Source organism: Paroedura picta, chromosome 6, assembly GCF_049243985.1.
Source record: "Paroedura picta isolate Pp20150507F chromosome 6, Ppicta_v3.0, whole genome shotgun sequence".
NCBI classification, from domain to species: Eukaryota; Metazoa; Chordata; class Lepidosauria; order Squamata; family Gekkonidae; genus Paroedura; species Paroedura picta.
This window is the reverse complement of record NC_135374.1, coordinates 20,892,224-20,917,756: the sequence shown is the minus strand read 5'-3', so window position 1 is coordinate 20,917,756 and position 25,533 is coordinate 20,892,224. Positions and strand designations below refer to the sequence as shown.

Here is a 25,533-nt window from a genome sequence, read left to right as displayed (position 1 = left end):
TTGAAATGTTTTATTATGCTTGCCTTACGCACACCTCCATAAGCTGGCTTGGCCCCATCTTGGATAAAAAGTGGATGTACATATATTTTAAATAATTGTTCGTTTTGAAAACAAAACGTACTACCACAAAGAAACTACATTGAAGGATGCCTGTTGATTTGTGAGGTGAAGTAAGAAGGAATCTTTCATTCAAAAGTGGCAATATCAACTTCCATGTAATAAAAGAGCATGTCTAGAAAAAAGATGTTGCAAGGGAGATTATTGTTTATTCATGTTGACCCTGAATCAGAATTTTTTAAAATTCTCAAGCCCACTTTATTAGCTATAAATTGAGAATTACTATAGATACGGAAATCCTGTTTTCAAAGGAAATTGAGAATACTGCTCTTCTCAGTCCAGAACATGCTTCCCTTATGCTAGAGCAACAGATATATGCAAAGTACTCTTGTCATTCAATCATTAATATCTACTGAGGACACTAAAATAATTTGTTTTACCTCTCTTCCTTCATAACATACACTAAGTTCAGTAGACACTGGATCAAAAAATCTATCTTGATATTCATATCAATTAGAGTCTGCTTGATAGGAAGTTACATTCAAGGTATTCCTTTTTCTTAAGAGCTTGGGAGAAAGACACAGTGCTCACTTAGGCCCTGGGAAAGAGGATATCACCAACCATGGATGGATCATCTTTAAATCCCAGCTTTCAAAGTCAAACCTAGAGTTTAATGTACATACTGGAGTTCCCGCAGGAAAGAGTTCTATGAAGGCATTATTTAGCTTTTTAGAGTAATGTGACAGCACTATCTTCTAATTAATTTTGCTTACAAAGTATCTGTTAGTATTTGATTTGATTCATACCAGATACATGCTGTGGTATAGAGAGATCTGTTATCTTCATAGGCAGCATAACAAAGGAGCAACACAATGCTAGCCTTCTGAAATATGACTCGGGTAAAGTTGGCATAGTTTTAGAGAGCCAACACCAAACAGAACCAGAACCTCATAAAGCCCACTTTGAATACGCCAAGAGAAATAAGGGAGAGAAGATTGTGGGGATTTCCAAATGAAGTAGCTAGTACTGTGAATTAAGAGATTCCTGCTTCCTTAATGTTGAGGCTTCTCATGTGAAATGTCTTTGGAGGACCTTGAGGAAAACAAGAAGTTTGATTTGAAGGGACCTTTCTTGATTCTGCTGGTCAACTGTGAGACCCTGAACATATTGTCCCTGTATGATTCCCTCAGTTCATTCATGAAGTTGCTGAAACATCCATCAATAACTTTTCCCTGAGAAATCTGAAAAGTCCTTAGGGTGGACTGTCTCCAAGCACTTAGCTTTGTTACCCATCAAGAAGAACAAAGATGTTTGGGATGGGACAGTTCCAGCAATAAAAAGGGCATTGCAGTAAAATAAAGAGAACAGAAGGACTTAATTTTCCAAAGTGTTCGTTAGATGATCGAGATTAATCTTCTATCTGTAGGCTGCAAATCTGCTCCTCAGCCATGAAATCTGCAAAGATGTATGTGTGGTTCCCAAAGGGATCAAGGAATTCCTAAGCACAATTACCAATTAGTATTTAATTCTGGTCTTCCAAAAAGGAAGCCAAGCAGCATACGAGGAAAGTGAGAAAACCCAAGACTCAAGTGTCCATTATGACTTCCTGAGTCGCTAAAGCAGCTTGAGAACAAGTCACAGAGCAGTGACAAAATGACATAGTAAGGACAAAGTATCATAACTCATTCTTTAGCAGAGATTCACATACATACAACAAGGAACTAAAGACCACAACTAGTATATGTTATATGTCTCCCAAGTACATGTAGTATACCTTGAAAGGTGTACTGCAGAAATACTAGGAAGCTATATATAGTAAACTAAAAAAGACACTAACAAAACAAGCTGAGCATTAGTTAGATGCAACATTTTGTTATGCGTGACTGGTCAAATACAGCATTTAAAAGTAGGGAAAGCTAACAGCAGCATTATAGGAAACAAGAATGGTTGCAATTGAATGAGCAACAATGCAAGATGCTAGAGGCATGAAGAAAAAATTCAGTCTAGTAACATCTTAAAGGCCAACAGCGTTTTCCAAAGGTGTGTTACAGCTGACTTCATCAGATATCTGACAAAGTAAGCTTATGCCATGGGAAAATGTTGGTCTTTCAAGTGTTACTGGAATTTTGCTTTATTACTACAAACTATCTGACCTGAATTCAAGCTAACAAGGTTCAGCATGCACTAGGTGTTTAGAACAAAAAGGCTTACTGAACTTCAACTTGACTCAACCAGAATCTCAGTTTTCCGGAGTCATCTTGTCATGTTTAACCCCACACACCTCTGAAACTCAAGTAATTTAAAGAGTTCAGTAAACTTTTTCATAGCAGTCGTATTTGTATCTGAAAGCCCATACATGTAGTCATACAGTTCTCCTGCATACTCGGCTAAAACTTTCCTTCCTACAAATCTCTCAAGAGTTTCAAGTTCCTTAGCTCAACATAAGAGAAAAATGTGAGAAATTCTATGTATAATGCCTAGAAAAACCCCTGAACCTATTCAATACAATTGCCCCTGAAAGGCAAGACACAGAGTGTCATGTTAACAGACAACACAGCAGTGGAGAAAGCAAGATAATTGGAAATACCCTAAAGAATTATTTGCTAAAGCGCCAACAGTCCTACTGAACCAACAAAAGAATGACCAATGATGCAGCCAAAATATTCTGCTTTATAAAGCAAGACATTGAGTTATTTACAGTCAGCAATCCAAGACATGAGACATCTTCTTCCAAATTGCACTGTTGTGTTTCTTTTAAATGTAGATATAAATTTGTTTGGATCACCAAACCTGATGGGATGTGTCAGTGATGGAGTGGTGTGTCGGGAAGAAGGTATGTACAAACTTTTCAACATGTGTATGAAGTGATACTGCTATCACAGCAAACTCCATCACTTGCTCCATACCTTTTCTGACACGTGTTGACTGGTCAGGATACACATTAGTCACCCTCTAAACCAGCACTGTATGCCAGATCTAAGGTCTGTCATTTGACTTATATGTTACAGGCTTTGCTGGTCTATGACCGTAATAAAGATATGTATGTATGTATGTATGTTACAGGCAAGAATTGAGAAGGTAACTTGTTCCTTGAGAGAACTTGTTCCCACACTCACTGTAAGTCTAACTCTAATCATCCATACTAACCATTTATCTGGTATATGCAAGGCCTGAATTTTCTTGAGTTTTTGCCCCTCCAGCCCTAATTGTTGAACAAGACAGAAATATATACTTTAAGATGCTATATCTTTCCTCAGTTTTTGAGGAAAGGTTTTTCTCTTCTTAGGACTTGACTCCTCAAGTACTAGGTGTAGGAAGAGTTTCCACTTTTCAAAGACATTGGCTTGTGATTTTAAGACTAACTCCAACCAGAAAGCTGGACCTTGAACCAGGAATAGCACTGCTGCGCCATCAGCAGCAAGTGAAAGCAGAAAACTCCTCAGGGCCATTTTTTTACAACCAAGTTTGGGAGGACAACATTCAGATCCTTCTTCTAGCACTCAGTACTGGAAAAGTAATGATCTTCAATCATGGGGAAAGCATGGGAAGGAAGGGACCAAGGGTTAAATTATGGTTCATCTCCACTCGTGTCTTCTCAAAAATGAAGGACCCATAACAACATTGTAGACCAAGTTTCTCATATTTGTGCTGTGTTACTTCAAACCTTCTTGAAAGACCAAACTATGTCTTTTACATTGAATTATAATTTAATTTTCCTGATGTTTTTCTGTACCTGTGATTTACACACTGAAGTCAGAACCTCCAACTAACATTTGGTTCTTTCCAGTACCAAAGACAACCACCAGCTCCCCAACTAGACACTCAAAATAAATCTACCACTCAAAAATTATGATATTCATATAGTGCTAATTTCCATTCTAAATGAATTCTTAGTCTGAGGCTCAAACCTGGCATCACCAAGTTAAAAGGATTTAGGGGAAAACATCTGCTTATTAGGCAGTCCTGAGCAAGATACACCAGTGGTCCAACCACTATAGATAGCCCAGACATAGATGGGCCAATGGTGCGATTTCATGCAGCTTCATATATCCGTGTTTGTGGAACTGTGTACTTTGAGTTTGTCCATAAGCAGTTACAAAGGGAAGTGGGTCAATCACTTTTTAGTGAAAATTAATTAGAGATCTCTTTTTGACTCTAATGTGGCTGAATTGAAAGCATGAAGTGAAGAGAAAGAAGTTTTGCTAGACAACCAATAGGCATTAGTAGGCTTTCTGCATCATTTGTATGTAAACCTATTGGCTTTCTAGTTAGTGCTTCCCCTTCCCCTTGTATATTCAAGTGCAACTGTATTAAAGAGTAGGGAAGGCCTTTAGAATTATTTTACATATGGTGGCTGCAATGGAAGAAAACATGGCAGTTGCATACCTACTAGAAGAGCAATGATGATGTTTTAAGAATGGCTAAGTGAAGCTCTATGGGAAACGGACCAAAAAGAGCTGGAACTCAAGCAACTACTTCAAAAAAGTTATTTGTGCAAAATTTATTTATTTAAACAAAGATTAGGTGGGTACAAATCGTGTGTATCAGTTCTATATTCCCCTATTACATAAATACCAGATATTTGTACTACTTTTTAATACAAATCTTATACTACCGCCAAAAAAAAAAAATGAAGACAGCATTTTAATAGTCTGTTGCATTTAGACAGATCTCCAGCAAACAGAGGCCCACAGAAAACTTTTAGAACAAATAATATATCCAAATGTCTGTTTGTTGTAATACTAAAGCAAGAATCTTCCTGTTTTAAAAAAAGTATCTGTTTTATCAACCATATGTTAATTTTTAAAGGTGAAAAAGTCTTTAAAAAGGTATAGATTAACAAAATCTACAAAGTTAAATCGGTTTTATCCTTATAAAAATTAAGTCAAACTAACACTACTGCATAAATGTTGAGACAGAGGCTCACTTGTGATTATGGCTTTATCCATAAGCATCTTGAAGAATATTTAGGTTATGCTTAATAAAGGCACTGTTATTAATCGTTTCAAATGAAAAATAATTAGTCAGCAATGCTTCTGTATTCAAAAAACAAAAAAACCTTACATTTTTCAGCCATTCATTTCTCCATGAAAGTTGTTATAAATCCAGCAGCAGGTCCAGTGCCCCTCCTGCATGTAGGAAGCTATTCAGATATAGCAACAGTCTATCCCCATCTCACTGGCTGGATATCAGGCTAGGTACTCTGCAAAATACTAGTTATTTGGAATGGGATGCCTATATGCACTTCCCACAATGAAATCCAGCAATCCTGCTACATGCAAGCTGTTCCTGACCACAAGTAGCTTTGGCATGCACTGCTGTGCATGCACACCAAGACAAAGGCCATTTGATTTCATTGAACAAGGGAAAGACATCTTCATATTGAAGAACAGCTGAGCAAAACACATGCCTCCTCCTAAAGAGTTGGCAAAGCGGGGTGGAGGGAGACGAGCACAGGAATGTTCTATGACAACCACTTCTTGAACATTTTTCCCTCTATAACAGCCTACATAATGTTAAGCAGCTGCTCACAGTGCTTCCTTCTCCTACAAAAAAAATTCTAAAACCTAGGTCCAAATAAAAAGTATTCAAATAAGACTGCAGAATGACCCACATATCCCACCACCTTGTCTTAAACATATGGAATGCCAAAAAAAACGTATGAAGCAACTATACAGATTTTTAAAAATGTCCATGTTACAATAAACTGATGATACACAGAGTCGTCATTCAACCTCAATTCCATGTTCACTTGGAATTTCAGCAATGCATTTTTGGTTGTGTGGGAAACTCCCAAGTTATTCTTGTATCTTTTGTGTGTTCCTTCATGAAATCTTATTCAAGGCTTCTCCAAGTTTCTCCATGGCTTCTGTGTATGCCTAGCATTTTTAGTATCTTGAATAACCTATTTTGCCCTTTTTGTTTCGCTGTATAATAAAAACAAGGCCCATGTTACGGTTCTAGAAGTGCTGTTTACATTATTATTATAAATAACATCTTAAAATTTAAACACAGAACAAAGCAATACAAATAGTGGGTGAAAGGAGTATTTTTCATTTAGCACAAAGGTTTGTCTGTTCAAAACACTATCTTGTTCAAAGAAAAGAAAGGATGTTCTTCATAAAAAGAAGGAGGTTCATCCCAAAACACCCAGCTTAAGAAATTCATTAAGATGGATCGAAGGCTTCTGTGAAAGGAAGGAGTCTGCACATGTTTCAAACAATTCATTGCAGAATTCTTGCCTAGCCAAACTCCTCAATCTTCTAAGTGAGAAACGTATACATGGGAGGCAAAAACTTGTGGGTGAATTAATATTTATGACCAAAATGGAAAGGTAACAAATGCCAAAACCTTTGTATGTTAAAATGGATTAATAAAAATCTATCTTTAATATGGAAAGCAATGTATCAAACCACAGATATGTTCTCAAATGAGTGGGAAATATGGCAGAATGCAGAAGTACTATGTCAAATGTGAAGTTACTTTATATTCGATTTTATTACATCCATTTCTTAAACACAAGGCACACATATCTGTGTTATTCACTCAGTGGAATGGGGGGTCATGTACAGCTGTTTGTTATGTCACCTGCAGGTCTTCTAAGTACCATTCATATATCTGGCACTTGCCCCCATGTTCCAAGAAAGTGGGCAAGGTGGGGCTTGTGATCAGCAATTGGGTCCCACACTGAAACAGCCACTATTGGAGGAACAAGTAAGCTGCAAGCCTCCCTGAGATGTAGGCTTCATGCCAGGGAAGGAAGGAGCTGTGGCTGTGTTGGCTGAGAGTAATTTCAAACAGGGCTCTCTGTGAGCCACAGAGTAAGTACCACTGATGTAGGTTAACAGAGGATATACTCCAAGTCTTAGAATGAAGCTTCACTGCAAATCGGTTGAAGAATATTAAAAGTTTTACTACTGACTACATTGAAAAAAAAGAAGGGTTACCTGTTTATATTCACCAACACAGTTTTGGCAGCAGAACCGTTTTGGCTCTCCATCAACCATAAGGATATTGTTTGCTGCACCTTTACTAGGTAGATATTCCCCACAATGTTCACAACAATTCATTATTAAACCATTTGCCATTCGGTATCGATTGAAGCAGTGGTCACTACACAGCTTATGTGTCATATTTTTAAAGCTAACTTCATGACGGATCTAGAAGGAAGAAACACACAAGATAAGACTCAGCTGGATAACAAGTTTCTGACTCTTTCTTATCACATTTGAGAAACACCAGAAAATGTCACTTCAGAAAAAATGCTGCCCTGGTGTTTTAATCTTATCACCACTGCTATTAGATGTGACTTGTACTATGTAAACTGCCTTGAGTTTCAACAAGGCAGACTATAAAAAATAAATTAGCAAACAAGACCAGTTACAATGACTCTACAAATTCTCTATTAACTCCTCCTTAGGGTTGATGTAAACCTTTTAAATACAGATAATTATATTATACAAAACTGACCTAAAGGTAAAGATGGAGAAGCATTCAAGAATTTTCTAAAGGCTACCAATGGAGCAGCTGTCTGAAGATGTAAAATACAACAAAGGAAGTGCTAACACTGTTTGCTCTGACCACTGTCCTGTCTGTCAGCAGGAGTAAGCACTAGGGGTGTGAATTTGGTACAACCAAGTCGGAAAATACCTTATTGGTATTTTTCAGCTATTCATAGAATCATAGGGTTGGAAGGGGCCATACAGGCCATCTAGTCCAACCCCCTGCTCAACGCAGGATCAGCCCAGAGCATCCTAAAGCATCCAAGAAAAGTGTGTATCCAACCTTTGCTTGAAGACTTCCAGTGAGGGGGAGCTCACCACCTCCTTAGGCAGCCTATTCCACTGCTGAACTACTCTGACTGTGAATTTTTTTTCCTGATATCTAGAGCCTATATCATTGTACTTGTAGTTTAAACCCATTACTGCGTGTTGTCTCCTCTGCAGCCAACGGGAACAGCATCCTGCCCTCCTCCAAGTGACAACCTTTCAAATACTTAAAGAGGGCTATCATGTCCCCTCTCAACCTCCTTTTCTCCAGGCTGAACATTCCCAAGTCCCTCAACCTATCTTCATAGGGCTTGGTCCCTTGGCCCCAAATCATCCTCGTCGCTCTCCTCTGTGCCCTTTCAATTTTATCCATGTCCTTCTTGAAGTGAGGCCTCCAGAACTGCACACAGTAATCTATTCTTTCAGCTGGATATAGATTGGGGCTGAATTTCAGTTATCCGAAATGTCTGAGCCCTAAAAATATTTGTGATTTTCAGGATGGCTGGATAGTCAAATTTAAAAGGCATTTAAAGGCATTGCAATCCGTTTAAATGCCTTCTGGGTATACCTGCCACTTGCAGAAGGCATTTAAAGGGACAGTGAGCCATTTATATGCGTTTGGCATACTTGGTGCCTCTATCTCAAAAAGCAGCCTCACCGAGTCTCACGTACCCATGGATAGATTATCTATTATTCCCTGTGGGGACAACTGACTTATAGGGTATAATGGAGCAGAAAAAATGGGGGATTCCTGAATATTTACCAGGTCCAAATACCATACCAGGATTGGGATTTGGGAAAATCAGGACATATTGGCATTTTTTGAGTTTAATATACGAAAGCCTGAAAAATACTGGTTTGTTTTATTCCACCCTATCCCCCACCCCCAGCAAGCACAGGCCAGACACTGCACTTTTCATCAGGAATCCAAAAGGGCAGGAGAGGTTTAACCACTTCCCCATCATTGCACCTTTATAAAGCAGCCTCAGCAGCTTGTATTTAGAATAGTATTTAAAAAAATGAATAAGATCATGCAAATAAATGTAATTCCTTCTTGCTTTGACCTAAACAAATCTATGCTTGAAGGCTGAAGAAGTTCACATTAATATCCTGAAAAGTTTAAGTATTTCACAGCAATCAGGCTATAACAGATTAAAAACGACAGCAACCACAAAACCAACGAGGTAGATTACTTGTCATGTGTGCATTTACGTTTATGGGCCTTATGCTTGGACATGCTATATGTGAAAGACTCTGATACCCTAAAGCAGGGGTAGTCAAACTGCGGCCCTCCAGATGTCCATGGACTACAATTCCCAGGAGCCCTTGCCAGCATTCGCCAGCAAATGCTGGCAAGGGCTCCTGGGAATTGTAGTCCATGGACATCTAGAGGGCCGCAGTTTGACTACCCCTGCCCTAAAGAGTCACTGCCAGTCTGAGTAGACAATATTGCCCATGAAAGGCTGATTCAGTATGACCGTTTATGCACTGGGCACTTCACTGCCCTGGTTCTCGTGCAAGAGCACAAATCGTGGGCAGATGAGGTGCACTGGGCCAAATGCTCCCCCGTGTGGGTGCAGGAAGAGGTGGGGCAACCTGCCATGACTAAAACTCCAGCCTGCAGCCCAGCATGAAACCTCCAGTGCATAAACGGTCTATATGGCAGCTTCATCTGCAGAGCTACAAAACAGGTGCAAACCTCCTCCACCCCAGGATGCAGGCTTAGACCACAGACGTTCCAAGCCGCCATGCCCCTCCAACTCAAACAGTACACTGGAACAAGTCAGAACATCTGCTGCGAGGAAGGTGGGCGGTTTGTATGAATGCACAAATGGCCACTTGAAGAACAGATACGGGTTTTATGAGTGCAGAGAGAAAACGTAATCATTAATGTCAAATGCAAGTTTCACCTATTGTTTCATATGCTATTTTCTAAAAATAAAATGTATATAAAAAGAGATACAGGTAAGCAACTGGAGAAGTCATGCCTTTTCCACTCCAAGCTGAGAAATCACAGGTTGGAATCAACTCTGAGAGTCTGAGGTATTTAATGGGATCTTGGTGACTATGCTCCATGCAAAGCCACAAAGTCATGGCTTGGAGTGAACTGATTCTGAAGGCATTTAAATGGGTCTCAATCCCTTTAAATGTTTTAACTCCGGCTATCCAATGGTCCCAAAAAATCCCAAATATTATCAAGATTTCTTGGGCTTGGCCAATTTGGTAGCTGGAAAAATAGCAAAAAAAAAAAATCTTGCTGAATAAATACCTGAAAAATACTGAAAGTACACCCCTACTAGTTAGGTCTTGGTATTGAGGGCACACATCTTTTTATCAATAGTACCTATGGGTTGCATCTCTGAGACATGCCTGTTGTTGGGCAACGTCCCATTCTCCTGAAAGCTCAGTGCAATGATGGGCACAAGGGGAAGAATAAATAATCATCTGACTGACAGTAGCTCCGCCCAAGGAATCATCAGTTTGCCCCTCCAAAAGGGAGAGATTAAAGTTTCAGGTGGCTCTCCCAATAGGTGTAGGATAGGAACCTGAGAGTTCTTGACAATTGCAGGCACAGTCACTGATGGATGAATGTCATGAGGGCAATGGTTCTGCTTTAACTTCTTTTTCTTAATTTGTGGTGACTTAACATTTCTCTTCCTTGGTCTCAGGACCTCTTGGGAGATCCTGGCAGCAGCAGGTCTGATGTCAAGGGAATCTTTTGTGTTGGGGTTGGCTCAATCACCCCTTCCAATGTTGAGAGATCTGGCTATTCTGAACAGACAACGCCCACTAGTGTAACTAACTCACTTATGGTCACAAAACACTAATGAGCATAAAGAGGATTATCTGCTTTTCCAAGCTTGCCAGGTGAAGTTAAGAGAATGTTCTCAGGACTCACCATTATGAACCTCACTAGACACAGCAGACAGCAGTCACGACCACCAGTGGAGCGAAGCTTGGCAAGTAATGGCAGTTTTTAAAAGGTCACTTTTGCCAAGAAAAAAACTGTACTGAACTCACACAGAAGACAAAAATCTGATGAAGCAGCTCTGAGGAGAAAGTCCTTAGAGAAGTTCCCTAAGACCCGCTGCCGCTGTACCCTTGGGGATGCCCCGCCGTTCCCTGTGTACACATGGGGGCAGGGCGTGCAGGGAGGCCTGGGACGCTGCCGGCCACGGTAAGCAGCAGCGGCCAGGGGGGTAGGTGGGGAGGGGCCGGGGGGAGTGGGGGAATGCCCCTGCCGGCTCCGCGGAGCCCACAAGGGTGCGCAGTGTTCCTGTAGGGACACTGTTTGGTTGGGGCCAGGCGGGCCGAAAGGCCCGGCGCTTTCCATTATGCACAGCGCCGGCCTGCCTCAGTCCCTGCTGCTGCCCGGCGTATCCAAGAAACTACAGAAGTTCCCGCTTTTGCATAACACGGGCCGTCCGTAGCCCTGCACTGGGGCACGCCTGTACCGGGGCGTGCATTATTGGTTATTTTCCCCGAAGCCCTGCTGCCGCCAGCGCGGGTGTGTATAATGGGTCTAACAATGTCTGTGCTCTGCCAGACAAAAAGCAACTAAGTGGGAACAGTGTAGCTCCTCTCCCTGAAGCATTTGCAATATGAGCCTATTTCCCTGGAGAGGGAGTGAGGAGACTGTTTTGTAGCTCTAGAAGTTGTGAAAATCATTCTGCACCGCCATAAAACCCATCAATGTAATCAACTTGCTTACATGGTTCCAGAGCACTAAAGAATACATACATCTTTAAGTAAAATGTGTCCTGTTAAGAAATCCTACCCAGATCTATTAATTAAACTATCAGTGGATTTTTGTCCATGTGATCACACAGTGATAGCGTTTTAATGAATTTTAGAAAGTCAAACAAACCTCTGTTAGTTTACCACAAATTGTGCATCTTGATTTATTTAAGATTCCTTTTGAGGGATTCTGTTTGTCTTCATAGAAGGACAAGCATGATGTACTGCAAAACTCCTGGAAGGATTCACTTGAATCAACCTGAGCAACAATGGTACCTTTCATTGTTGTTATATCTCTGAAAGATTAAAAACAGCCATTATCACAAAAACTAGACGACTGGGCCATGGCTCAGCATTAGAACATAAGCATTAAATGCTTAAGAACTCTGGCAATCCCTAAGGTCTCAGGGTAAGAGACAGCAGGTGTTGAAAACGGTCCCTCTCTACTACAGACTATTGCTATGACATGGCTAAGTAGACAATACTGAGCTAGACAGACCAATGGTATTGTTCTGTCATTTATACATTCATAACTTTCTGAAAATCTTTACATCTACAAGTTTCACTACACAAAATCCAGACCATATTCATATCCTGATCCTTTCTAAAGAAGTTCTAATTATTTAACTGAAAAGAGGGAATAGTTTATGAGTACACTAAAAAAATTATATAAATATCTCCATTTTAATACTGAACTGGTTAGGGTTAAGAAGACAAATGAATAATTTTGATCCTTCAAACTGAATTCTGATGCCTTTTGTTGCTTTGAGTTTGAAGAGGTATTGAAAGTTCTCAGTGAAAAACGAGACTCAAACCATCGCTGCAGTATCAGTTCTGAACTCCCAGACTAAAGGCAAGTCCAGACCATTATCTGCAAATCAAGAGCTAGCCTGGCCCCAAGGGCATACATGCTCTACCCTCCCATCTCATTTTCCATCATTAACTATAGTTTCATATTACACATATAGTTTAAGAACCACGGTTACACATACTCTGATCCTTTTTTAACAAGAGACAAAAGAACCAACATATAATTAGATCTCTCATGGTCCTTTAAGTGCTATAACCTGCAATAGGCTGCAGCATGGTGGGGAGGCATTTTTAACATGCCCCCCACACCACCATGGCTAGGAAAATGTCACGAGAGAAAAACTTTCCATTCCTGATCAAGTGCACATGTTCGCTTCTCTTGTTCTCCTTTACCCCACGGCTGCATTTAAGATGATCATGGGAAACCTGATCACAGAACCAATGCAGTCAAGTCTCGTTTGGTTCTGAATCGTTTGAACTGGATCTGCAAGTTGGGTCTGTTATAATCAATAGCTCAGTGACTAGCATGTCTGACAATTTGAGAAAAACTGAACATACTAGAAAGGGGATCTTGAAGACACAAAACCAAGCTGTTTCTTCCCCCACCCCTCGTTACCCACCAGTTACTCTGCAGCAAAACCTGGCACCATCCATGGTGCAGCAAAACCTGGCACCAACATGACTTACACAAACCACACCAAAATGTCCCATTCATGCTTCTTACAATTCCCACCAACATTTTGTTCCTCCAGAACACTGGAGTACATATTGATTTTGCTCTTGCAGTTTAAGCTGCAACTTCCACCATTAGTGCCAGAAGAGGGCATAATGACCATAGAATAAAGTAACAGCCAAAAGCAACTATCCTCTTTACCAGATTCAGTTTTTGTGCAAAACTGTATTTTTGCTATATATTCCCTGTCATGTAAGGAGTTCATGGTCTGAAGAAGAGTGCTTGCACTAGAAAGCTCACGCCCTGAATAAATCTTTGCTGGTCTTAAAGGTGCTACTGGACTCTGATTTTATTGTGCTACTTCAGACCAACACGGCTACCCATTTGAATGTATTACCCATGGAAAGGAATAATATGAATAAGAGAGAGGCTACACTGCACAAATGCCATCTTTGCTTTACAACTCTGCCCATCAGCCATGTTGGCTGAAAACGTTAAGCGAAAGGCAGTTCGTTCACATCCCAACTACTCAATACTTCAGCAGACATCTCTGATCACTACATCAGGAACAGGGACAAGGATCAAGAAAGACGCAGATCTGGGGTGTGGCTAAAGATGTCGTCCTGAGAGGGTGGCAGGGCATCTGCTCTGCTATCTCTGAAGCCTGACAGGGGTCAATTGTGCAAGCAATTGGCAGAAAAGAGGAGGGGTACGCAAACCCCACCTCACCTTTCTACCCAGGAAGTTCTTGGGGCCGTCTCCAATCCTTTAGGGAGTATATCTCCCTGGATTATAGGCTGTCAGCGTTCCAGGTCCAGAGGACGACTGCCATTTTCTACCTCGGACTTTCCTTTCTTTCTTTAATCTTAAAGTATCTGCTTCAACCCTACATGATGATTTACCACAAATGAACGCTTTGAACTGAGGGGAGGACATCGGCTGAGTTCCAAAACATCATTTACTGCAAGTATCTCTCGTTTTTTTTTTCTTCGTCTTTCTTCCTGCATCAAAGCCCTTTGTTTCCCCCCTCCTCTTACTCTGCTCTGCCTGAAGCCACCTCGTTAAGAGGCAGGCTAATTCTCCTAACTAAGCAGAAGAAGGACTCAAATCAACTCGAATTAATTGGCAAAAGCTCTTATTGTAATTGTTTTGGTTTTCGAAGATAAGAAGATAAGAGCTGTGAATGGGAAAATCTCACGAGAACTCTGTGCCTTAACTGACTTTAATACGTCACATGCCTGTGCCGGAACATTAGAGGATAAAACAGAGGACCTCTACTGGCCACTTGTAAAATTGTTTGAGGCCGGGTTTTTTTAAAGTCAAAATCATGTCTATGTTAAAAAGATTGGCTCATCTAATAGAGATACAAACCCAAGATTACAAAGTATTCTTAGATGGATTGATCAAAAATATCTCCAAGGAGATTCAAGATGGCAAGGAAGAAGTCTTCAATAGGAATGATGGATTAATAACAGTGACTGATGACAGCTTTAAACAAGGTGGAAAACCAACAGCAGAAGAGAAATCTGAAATTCATATCTTCAAGGAGATCCAAGATGCCAAGGAAGACGTCTTTAACAGGAATAATGGATCAATAACAGTGGCTGATGACAGCTCTAAACAAGGTGGAAAACCAACAGTAGAAGAGAAATCTGAAATTCTGGAGACGGAAAATGGGATGCCGGAGTTCGGCAGCCCAGATAAGGACACCCTTTTTAAAAAGACATACAGCCATCTCAAAGCAACAGTGTACAAAAATCAATCAAAAGAAATATGGATCTGCAGTGAAAGTAACCGATTTAAAGGATCTCTCTGGGGAAAAAATTGTATTGATACTGGAGTCCAGGAGGTGCAACGGCCTCAAGATTTATCGATGCATACTCTGCGGGAAAGAGTACAACTGCACTTTCTACGCCAAAGGCCTATGGGACAGAATATAATTTTACGGGAACGACAAGATGTAGCAAGCCTCGAGATGAGACCCCCTTAAGAAGACCGAAAGCTCATATTGTTTTATGTTTAATGTTATACTGTATTCTATATTTCCATTTTTATGAAAAAGGGGAAGCAGTGTCTCTTTCTCTCTTGTTTTTTTTGTCTCTTTTCTTTTGTAGGCATATAGGTAATATAATCATTAGTGCTGAAAATGTAAAATGGGGTTCTCCCCCCTTATTTTTTCTTTCTTCTATTAGTGTATTGTCCTAGGACTAAAGCCTACACTGACTTGTAGAAAATGTTTAATGTTAAGCTTTCAACTTAAATCTGAAAATATATCTGTTAGGATGGTTCTTAGAATGGGTCAAGCATAAATTGTTTTGTAGATGTATCAGAACCAAGGATAAGGAGAAGCTATAGAAGACTGAAAGCTTATATTGTTTTATGTTTAATGTTAAGCATTTAATCTAAACCTGGAAATCTTATTATTCTCTGTATTAACAACATATACTGTATTCTACATTGCTACTTTTATGAAAAAGGGGAAGCAGTGCCTTTTTTCTCTCTTGTTTCTTTTTCTTAGTAGGCATATAGGTAATATAATCGTTAGCGTTGGAAATATAAAATGGGGCTTTCCCCCCTTATTATTTTTTTTTATTATTGGTGTATTGTTATAGGGCCAAAGCCCATATTGATCTGTAGAAAATGCAAAGCTCTCAACTTATACCTGTCAGGATGGCTCTTAGAATGGGTCAAGTATAAATGGTTTGTAGATGTATCTGTATTAAGGATAAGGAGAAATTATGAAATCCTTTTGTAATTTTTTTTCTTTGTACATCTTTAAGGCAAAGCCCTACTTTCCTCTCCCTTCATCAGGGTATTGATACAGGGCCAAAACTCATACTGTGCTATAAGAAATGTTTAATGTTAAGCATCTAACTCAAACCTAGAAATATCTGCTAGGATAGCTCTTAGATTGTATCAAGCAGTTAATGTGAGGTCTACGATCTCTCAAGTAAGTTGACTAATAATAACTTTTCTTTTGTATATCTTTTGTATATATTTTTTAAAATGTAGTGGAAATGTGGACGGCTCTTAGACTCATGGCTCTTAGAGTTTTGGGCAAAAGTTTATATCACTGTGGAGTCAATGTGGGGTCGTATATTCTCAAATGATGATTATATTTCTATCTTTATGAAAATAAAAAAAAATCATTATATATAAAGAAAGACGCAGATCTTACTTTTTGCACATAACACAGAGTTTCTTTGGAGCAGGTTTATGTGAGAATGATGACAGGCAAGTGGTGGAGCAAAAAAGGTGAACTGATCCTTTCCGCTGATAGGCAGTCTGGCCCTTCTGCAAAGGCTTTTTGCAGTTAGCACACGTCACTTTAACCTGCTTAGAAGGCTGCTGTTGTGCAGGAGACTGGAAGACCTGTTTAGGAAGGGAGGCTACCGGTGACAGAGAATCCACTCCTGGTTGCTTCTGATTCCTGGGAAATGAAGCTGACTGAGATATCCAGGAATCTTTAAGAAATAAAAACAAAGAAAATTTAGCAAACAAATTTCTAGGGAAGCATGCTGGTAAGCAAGTAAAGCTGAAAAACATTTATTTGTTTGTTTATTTATTGATTCATTGACCACCACTCCCAAAGGCTCGTGGTGATTTACAAAATCCAGCTAAAAACTCATTAAAACGGACTATCACAGCATCCATACAACACAATAGAAACATCAAAGCAAGATGGCGGAACCTCAACCCCCTTAACTCAACTACAAGAGGAAGGAGAAAGGAGAGACAAATCAGAATGGTATTTGTTGTTGGCAACAGGGGGATCGCAATTGCTCTTCCTGGCCTAACCTGACCTCAACCATAGACCTGGCGGAAGGGCTTGGTTTTGCAGGCCCTGCAGAAAGCAGACAGGAGTGTGTGTAAAGGGAGACCCAGCTAATCTACCTGGTAAATAAGCACAACAAGTTTGGTCTGGATGTCAGGAATGTACTAAATCTAGAGACACTACTTTGAAATACAGGGCCCAACTTGGAAGAGATCCATCAAGCTGCTGCCTTTTGTTGAAGTTCTATGGATATCTGGTAAGGGTTAATTATTCTGCATTAAATATTTGATTAAAAAATGTCTTAAAACAGTTTCTCAGTGGTATTTAATACCTTGGAATACCTCCAGTCTCCGCTGAGAAAGGTGGGATATAAATATAATATTATATATAGACATACATACAAATATATAAAAATGGTATATTTGGCCACTGTTGACTTTGTGAAAGGAAAAGTAAGAATTTTAATTAATAAAAATAACAATGAGCTTTTTCACTGGGCACTGGAATAGTAAAAAGTTGCCCAATCATTGAGGAATTTATGCTGTCAATTTCCTACCTTCTTAAAAGAAAAGAACTGGTCCCTCACTGCCAAAGTTGCTCACAAACAAATACAGGAAAATGAAAAATTGGCATATTGATATAAAATGATCTGAAGATGTTTAAGTAGACAATAATTTTCCACTGGAGAGGGGAAAAAGGCTTGCCTAAGCTATTTCCTCAGGTTATCTACTGAAAATTGTGTAAGACAGAGACATCTTTGCTTAGCTATCTTGCATTGTTAAAGAGGTAGAGCATCTAGATTCAGAGGTGTTTTATTTTCTAAATAAACAAGTACTGCATTCCAATAAACTTCCTCATTTCTACTGCTGTTTGAACCACAACTGTTCAAATCACAACTCCAGTACTGAACGTAATGAATTTGGTAAATCATGAACAAGGAACATCACCAGGCATCATTTAGGGCAATATTCAGAGCACTTATTAACATGGTAAAGAGACAAAGGACACCTTCTTAAATAAGGTTTTGTTCTCATCGCCAGTGCCGGAGTACAAATTACAAACATAATGGAAATCCAGTGTAAGATAAGAAGGAATCAAGCTCCTATTACTGCTTTAAGACACATACAATATATACCTGTGTGTATATTGGACACTCTGGTATCAGTTCTCGAATACAAAACATTATGCTCTTCAAGTACAGAAACAGCAAATGTTTTGCAAAATGTAGTAAATGGAATACAGAATCACTGATTACTTCCCACCAAGCATCTAAAAATAACAATTAGACATTGTTGGTGACACCAGAAAAATACCTAATAACCCAAATTGTGTTTACATATTTTAATCTAATACAAAGACAGGTGATGTTTGGTATTAAAACATCCATAGATTTGCCAGAGCTTTACTTGGTGTGGTGCCAGTTTGGTGTAGTCGTTAAGAGCAGCTGCCTCAAATCTGGAGAGCCGGGTTTGATTCCCCTTCCTCCACATGCAGCCAGCTGGGTGACCTTGGAATAGACACAGTTTTATCAGTGTCTTCTCAGATCCACCAGCATTAAAGGGTGTCTACTGTGGGGAGAGGAAGGGAAGCCAGCTGTAGGCCGCTTTGGGACTCCTCCGGGTAGTGAAAATTGGGGTATAAAAACCAACTCTTCTTTTTTCTAGTTTACGCAAAGCCACAGAATATCATACATGAATCAACCAACAATTACAATGCAGCTAACTGTGGATTTAATACCCAGAAATCTGTTCTATATCAACAGAACCATTTTAATATAAAGAAGTACTAATGGTTTCAAGCTCTCTTCTTCTCAACTCTCTCATGCCTTCAGTGGTAATTATGCTCCTAGTGAACAAAATGCTACCTGCATTCTGGGTGGAAGACTGTCTTCAAGTTGGAGTATCTAGCATAGCCTTTAACAAGCTCTGCTTTTTATCTGTGCTTTGCTACTAAATCTCCTCTCGTGTATTCAAGTTTGTTTTATCAATTTCTAAACAGCAAATCAACTGGTGAATGAAACCAGGCACCATGTCCTATTTTAAGCATTAGTAATTGAATCAACTTCACTTTCTTACAGAAGTGGAATTCATCATGTATGTATTGTTCCATATGAATCAGTGTTTTAGTGAAGTAATGAGGCATTCCAGTAATCCCTTAAATTAGGACATTATTAAAACCATATTCCCTGTTAGCATTAACAAATGAAGCCAAAAGAAAATCTGCAGACCTTCTGTGATTTCATTTAAACATTTAAAACCCCACAAAGGTTATTGGGGGCTTCCAAAGAACGGATAAAACAGTAAGAACATCAAAACATGATTGCTCTTGATAAATTCAACAGTAATGAAGACACTGGCTGAGGTTTGTAATGAAGTATAGACTTTTTCTACCCCTAGTATGTATTTCAGTAGTTTATAACAAAAATGATAGTTCAGTTCAGGATCCTATTTTTAGCTATTCTTTTCCTTTAGATTTTATTAACAAGGATAACATTGACCTCTAAAGAACTGCTCCCTGTGGCAGACCACAGAGCAAGATGAAGAGATATCGAGCTGTTCCATTAGAAGAATATTATCTTCTTCTGCAGATTCTCCTCTTTCTGACTTGCCCCATGCCACAAAACACAGCATACAATTTAGACACATGGGCCATCTCAATTTTTCTATTGTATGCAGCCTGCACTGGTAGAACCAAGTATAATGGAAGGTCTAGTAAGAGGCTCTAAAAGCCAAATGATTTTTCTCTAAGTATCAAGAGAGCAAGACCCAAAGGGGTACTGAAGTAGGTTCTAAAAAAATTTCATACCATCAACGCCAGCTAAGTATTGCAAAGACTACCAGCTGTACGGCTTGCAACTTCACTATTTCTTCAACTTAGCCTAAATAATACATTGGGATAAATGGCTAAGGAAAAATCAGAGGAGCTATAGCTAAAGAACACGTGGTTAAAATAGTATGAGACCAGGACCTAGGAAACCTGGATATAAATCCCCAGTCTGCTGAGAAGCTTGTTACTGCATTTGGCAGTATCCAAGCTGAAAAAATGCTTGAAAAATACCTTACCAGTATTTTGGGTTATTTTTAAAGCCAAAAATAGATCAGAGAATCTGACTGATTACCATTATAGATGATCCTGAATAAAGCTGATTGGAGGTGGGTGGGTATATTTGGTCATACTGAATAGCCAATGGTAGAGAGGTTTAAAGGGCTACAACATTCCCTCTAGGGTGCTTTCCTACCTTTTGCTCCGGTTTCCAGGGCAACAGGAGCCAGGGGGAAAAGATATCTCTGCAGCCCAATGGCAAAAGCACAGGCAGGGGGGAACTGTAGTGCCTTAGAGCAAAATGTTATGTTTTTGCAAGTGAAAACTGTGCTGCTGGTTTGCAACTTGCAAGGTTGACAGCTTCAAATGTTAAGTCCAATTTAGTATTTGCTTCTCCCCCACACGCACACTTTTCCCAGGGAACGGGAGGAGAGGTACAGTGGCAAATAGGATTTCACATTAGGGGGAATCCTAGTCAATCACAGAAGGTTTTTTTTTTTTAATTCTTCTGTGCATGAGCAAAGAGCATAACAGAAAGGGTGTGGCTAAGCTAGATTCCACTGCTGACAGAAATCTGGAGTGTGCACTGGCTTTGGCTTCAGCCACTGCTCTGAGCCTGCCAAGATTCTGCTGTGGACTTCTGAACAGATCCTGCCTGCCTAGAGAAGAGTTAAGACAGTGATTGGTTTGACTGAACTTTTTTTTTTTAAGTCTTTTTATGTTGCTGTTCTTGCTTGGGCTTGGTGGGTGGTAGGCTGGGGGAAGGGGTGAAAGCTTCAGGTCTGCTTTTAATTCCTTCTGGTTTTGTGGCTTGCAGTTTTGACTTTTTTGTTACTTATTGGTTAGGCCTGCTGGTTGTGTGTGTATGTGGGAGGTGAGGTCAATGGTCTCAGACCTTGTTTTGGCTTCCCGTTAGTCTTCGCTTTTCATTTCTTCTGGTTTTGAGGTTTGTAGAGTTTGATATTATTGTAGTGTCCTTCTGCTATGGTTCTTTGAACAGCTTTAAAACTTAGCTAACATTCATTTTTGGTTCTTCTTTGGGCTTGTGTGTGTGGAGGGGTTATGCACCCCCCCAATCTATTCCCCCTCTTCATTTTTTTTTCTTCTTTTTCTGGCAGTTGGGGGGGAGGCTTTGTTGTTTGTTTCTACTGCTTCTCCCCTTTCTCCCCCCCCCTGGTGTGTGTGTGTGTGTGAGGCTTTTGGTTTAGGTTCTTCTACACTAAGGCCTTTTTCCTTCTGGTGGGCAATATTGTACTGGTTCTGCTTTCCTTGCAAACCCGTCCCTCAGATCGCGGATCGTCAACCCCCGGTCCGCGGCCTGTTACCGGGCCACGAAGGCCTTGGTAACGGGCCACTGGCGGCCATGCCTGCCTCTCCCCCCCCCTGCAGCGAGAAGCTCACCAGGCCGCGGCCTGGCATGCCGGTGGACACAAACGCACATGCGCGGTGCCCGGGCCGCCGGCTCTTCCCCACCCCCGGAGCCAGTCCTCAACCATAAAAAGGTTGGGGACCGCTACCTCAGATTATGATTCTTGTGTTTTACATCAGTCCTATTGAGCTAACATTTGCCACAACAGCATTGGGGTCTGCTGCTGGGCACTAATACACTGCTCTGGTTCTGCCGACATTCCCCCGTTTCTACTTCAGATTCTCAGCTTTGACCTTAGTCCTGTTGGGTTTGGGCATTACAACAGTAACACTGATTCTGCTGCCAGCCTTGCAAAATCCCCCCCCCCCCAGAACACACACAGTTCACTTTCTACTGCAGAGATTCTCTGGGACATTCAGCTGGGCTTGTATTGCCTTGCTAGTATTTCCCATTGGAAACAATGGAGGATGAGGGCACCTTCTTTGGGTGCCCAGAGAATTGAACCCTATGGTCCAATCTTTTTGAAACCAGAGGGTACTTTTGAGGAGAGTCTCTAGCAGCTATACTGCAAATTTGGTGCATCTACCTCAAACACCCCCCCCCCAACACATACACTGAATATACCCCAGGATATGGTCCCCATAGGGTATAATAGACCCAGAAAAAAACTGAGACTCCAGAATATAACCAAATTCAAACACCACACTGGTATTGGGATTAAGGAATATCAGTAAATACTGATATTTTTTCAGGTCCACTATACCCCCAACACACCCATCCCCGCCCCATTTTTCTCCCTAATACATCCCTGCTTGTTAGATAACCTTGTGTCAATTGTGACATCTCAGACATCCCAGCATTAATGGCCTTGTTCAGGGGTCTGGCAAACTGAGTGCAGTGGCTTCCTTGATGGAGTCAATCCATCTCATGTTGGGTCGTCCTCTTTTCCTGGTGCCTTCCACTTTTCCTAGCCTTTCAGTCTGTCCCAGTGACCCTTCTCATACGGTGATCAAATTACAATGGCTTCAGTTTGTTCATTTTAGCTTCCACAGCTCTTTTCTCGCCAAAAAACCACTAGCAGGCCTAGCAGGCCTTCTCCTAACTCTCTCACTAGAGAAGGAAGGGGTGGGAGAAAGGAAAGAAGGCTAAAAAAGTTGAGAAAAAAGGATTTAGAGAAATGAAAGTAGCAGAGATCTGTCTACGCTAGGGATAGTCAAACTGCATTTGCTGGCAGGGGCTCATGGGAATTGTAGTCCATGGACATCTGGAGGGCCGCAGTTTGACTATCTCTGGTCTATGCTGTCTCCCTATCTCGAGGCAGAGGAAAGACTGGGGAATGAGATGCTGCACACAGGACAGGAAGTGAGGGAGGATGTTTTAATTAGCCCCTGCCTCCCTGAGAAGCAGAAGGGAAAACCCATCCTTACAGATGTCCTCCGATTCAGGGGGAGAACCCACAAGTCTTTCTAGCCCATGATATCCGTAAAACTCCTCTAACGTTACAATTCAAAAGAATCAACTTTATTTCTGTCAGGTTTCTTTGTTGTCCAACTTCCACATCTATACATAGTAATGGGGAGTGCCAGAGTATTCTTGGTTGCCAGCAACAAATCTTTACTTAGAAGACAGAAAATCTTAGAGAACATAAATGCTCATTTTGGATAGAGTGCTACTAAGCATGGGTGAACAGCGCAGTTTTACTAGAACCTGATTTTGCTGTTTGAAAACTAATTTAAATACAACTACAAATAAGGCTTTCTTTCAACCACTCTTGTGCAGAAGCAGTCTCCCATCTAGAATTCTATTAATCTAGCCAGGCAGATTTAAGCTTCTGTAACCTCAAGGCTTGACTGCTGCAATAATTTCTACATTGTGCTGTTAAACATGATCCAAAAACTTCAGATGGCATTAAGTTTAGCTGCTCGCCTGCTGACTAGAGTTCAAATGTGTGATGATATCATCTGCATTTTGAAATGACTTTGCTGGTTACTCAATGTTGAGATTTTCTCAGGGTTCTCTTATCTGTTCCCTTCTTCTAACATTAGACTGTCAACAGCTCTAACATGGTCTTTTTGGCTGTGGCACCAGCCCTCTGGAATGGCTTCCTCTAGGTCAGGAGGGTTTCCCATGCTGGTCTAAGATCAGAAGTGTTCTGCATAGCTGATTTATTCAAAATAACTTTTGATGGTGGGTAAATGGATCCCCACAGTCAGAGAGGTACACAGTTGTTTTAGTTAACTATTTAGTTTTGCTAGGTTTTTAACATTTGCCACACAGCACTAGTAACTATTGGCTTTGTAAACTGCCTTGAGTTGCTGCTGAGAAGTGTGATATAATTATTTTAATACAAAAGAAAGAAAGAAGTAAAATTTGTAATTGAATCTACATAAGAAAGAAAGAAGTAAAATTTGTAATTGAATCTACACAAATTCCTAATTATTGGGGTGGGGGAAGTATTAAAGAGAAGCACAAGGAGATTCTCACATTTTAAACTTTGGCACCACGCCTATTACATTAGGGAATAGGTATCAGATTTACAATTTTAAAAAAGATTCCTCCAAATTAGAATAAAGAATTGAAACAGAATAATGTTATCACTCCTAGATTATTTACTCTGTTTAACAAGTGGAAAAGGGTAGACATTTTGACTAATACTCTGATATATGGTTAAGAGGCACCACATCTACATACAGTAGTGAAACAGTCTAAATAGTAATTGATCTAATAGCATTATAACAGCACACAGGAATAGGTATACAGCATGAAAAGCAGTCTAAAGCTGTATAAAGCCTGTAATCAATCTCTGGAGAAATTCTTAGAAGGCATGCACCAGAAATCAGCAGTATATGAAGTGGTTAAGTCGGGAATGGTAACTCCTCTGTAATAATCTGTCTTTAACATAAGTAATTGAGACTTTACTTCACAAGGTTGTTGTGAAGGGTTGTAAAATAATTAGTGCAATGAACAGCTCCACAAAAGTAAATTCAGTTCTTCAAGACTGTCTTTATTTCCACTCAGGTTTATAGTCTAAGAATCTCAAGTGCTATTCAGATGGTAATTTTCAGCACATCCAGTTAACGCCATCTTGATCAGATGGCATTTATCTCACAAGTCTGCAGTTCTAGGTCAGGTGAAATCTTGTATCATCTTGACAAATTCAGTTTTCATTAGTTTCAAATCCTCCTAGCTTAGCTTCCAGCACAGCTTGACAATAAAATCTCAGAAGTCCAAAAATGACCGTTAAAATTGTTTAAAAACTATGTAAATAAATGTTGGAAAGGTGGTAACAAAGTAGGCTTCTGTTTTTAAATGTGGTGGAAACGTAAAAAAGTTTATAAGCTTTGGGCAAAAGTTCATACCATTGTGTAGTTAATGTGGGGTCTTATATTTCCAAACGAAGACTATATTTTACTATTCTCTGTATTAATAACTTACATTGTCTCTATTCTATATTTCTATCTTTATGAAAATAAAAAAATATATAATAAAAAAAGAAGTCCAAGACAGGCTGAACTGGGCATGCAGTAGTTAATGGACTAGACTTCTGCGTTCTATGTGACTCCTTGTCGACTTCTCAGACTGCTAGCAGAGAGTTACTCTTACATACTATTGTGTAGTTGCTTGATGAGCATCATTTTTACAACTATGTCTTGGAGTGGATTTTGGCATATAACCATCTTGATTGTACAGATGTTTGAGTGAATCCCCTCCCATATTCTACTGGGAGAAAAGTTTTCACTCTCACATTTCACTCCTTGAAACCATGTTTCACTTTGTAAATTGATCTGACTTCTCACCAGTCAATTCTCAGCCGTTTCTCACATTCTTTGCACTTATGATTCAAATCAAACTCATCTGAAATAAATTCCCCCAAACAAAACAAAAACAAACAAACAACAAGAACCCAGATTTTAGCCTCCCCTCCTTTCCTCAACCCAAGATTGTTCAAGCAATAATTTCTGCTACTAGCTAGTTTCTGGAAAATTCACTCATCTGCATTACTGTTCTTTGAGAACAGTACAATTTTATCAAGCTTTTTTATTATGTAATATTTCACAATGCAGCCTGTAAAATTTTTATGTGACAAACACATAATTGTATTGTGATTTTTCTAAAAGCCACAGTTACATTCCAAGATGTAATGAATTATATTACTATAAACAGACTGCAAAGATTTTTACAGTACAGTTTTTTATGTGGAACACATCTACTAGTGCGTTTCCTCAAACAGAAATGGTAATGGATGCACCGTCCATTGTTCCACCTTAGGGAGTACACCAATAGATGGCAGTGGCACCCC

At 40.0% G+C, this 25,533-nt stretch overlaps 1 protein-coding gene across 4 annotated transcripts in view; it reads right to left on the bottom strand.

Moving 5' to 3' along the window:
- Window positions 1–25,533, bottom strand: part of ZMYM2 (zinc finger MYM-type containing 2) — a 90,476-nt gene that overhangs the window by 33,590 nt on the left and 31,353 nt on the right. For all 4 annotated transcript variants that reach the window (XR_013231741.1, XM_077341641.1, XM_077341643.1 and 1 more), the window contains 3 exons: window positions 16,226–16,511; window positions 11,695–11,860; window positions 7,005–7,217 (listed from right to left, as the gene is read on the bottom strand). Coding sequence is in view for 3 of the 4 variants with exons in the window: in XM_077341641.1 (XP_077197756.1) it covers window positions 7,005–7,217; window positions 11,695–11,860; window positions 16,226–16,511 (665 nt within the window). In the remaining variant the exon portion in view is untranslated. The remainder of the gene's footprint in view (window positions 1–7,004; window positions 7,218–11,694; window positions 11,861–16,225; window positions 16,512–25,533) is intronic.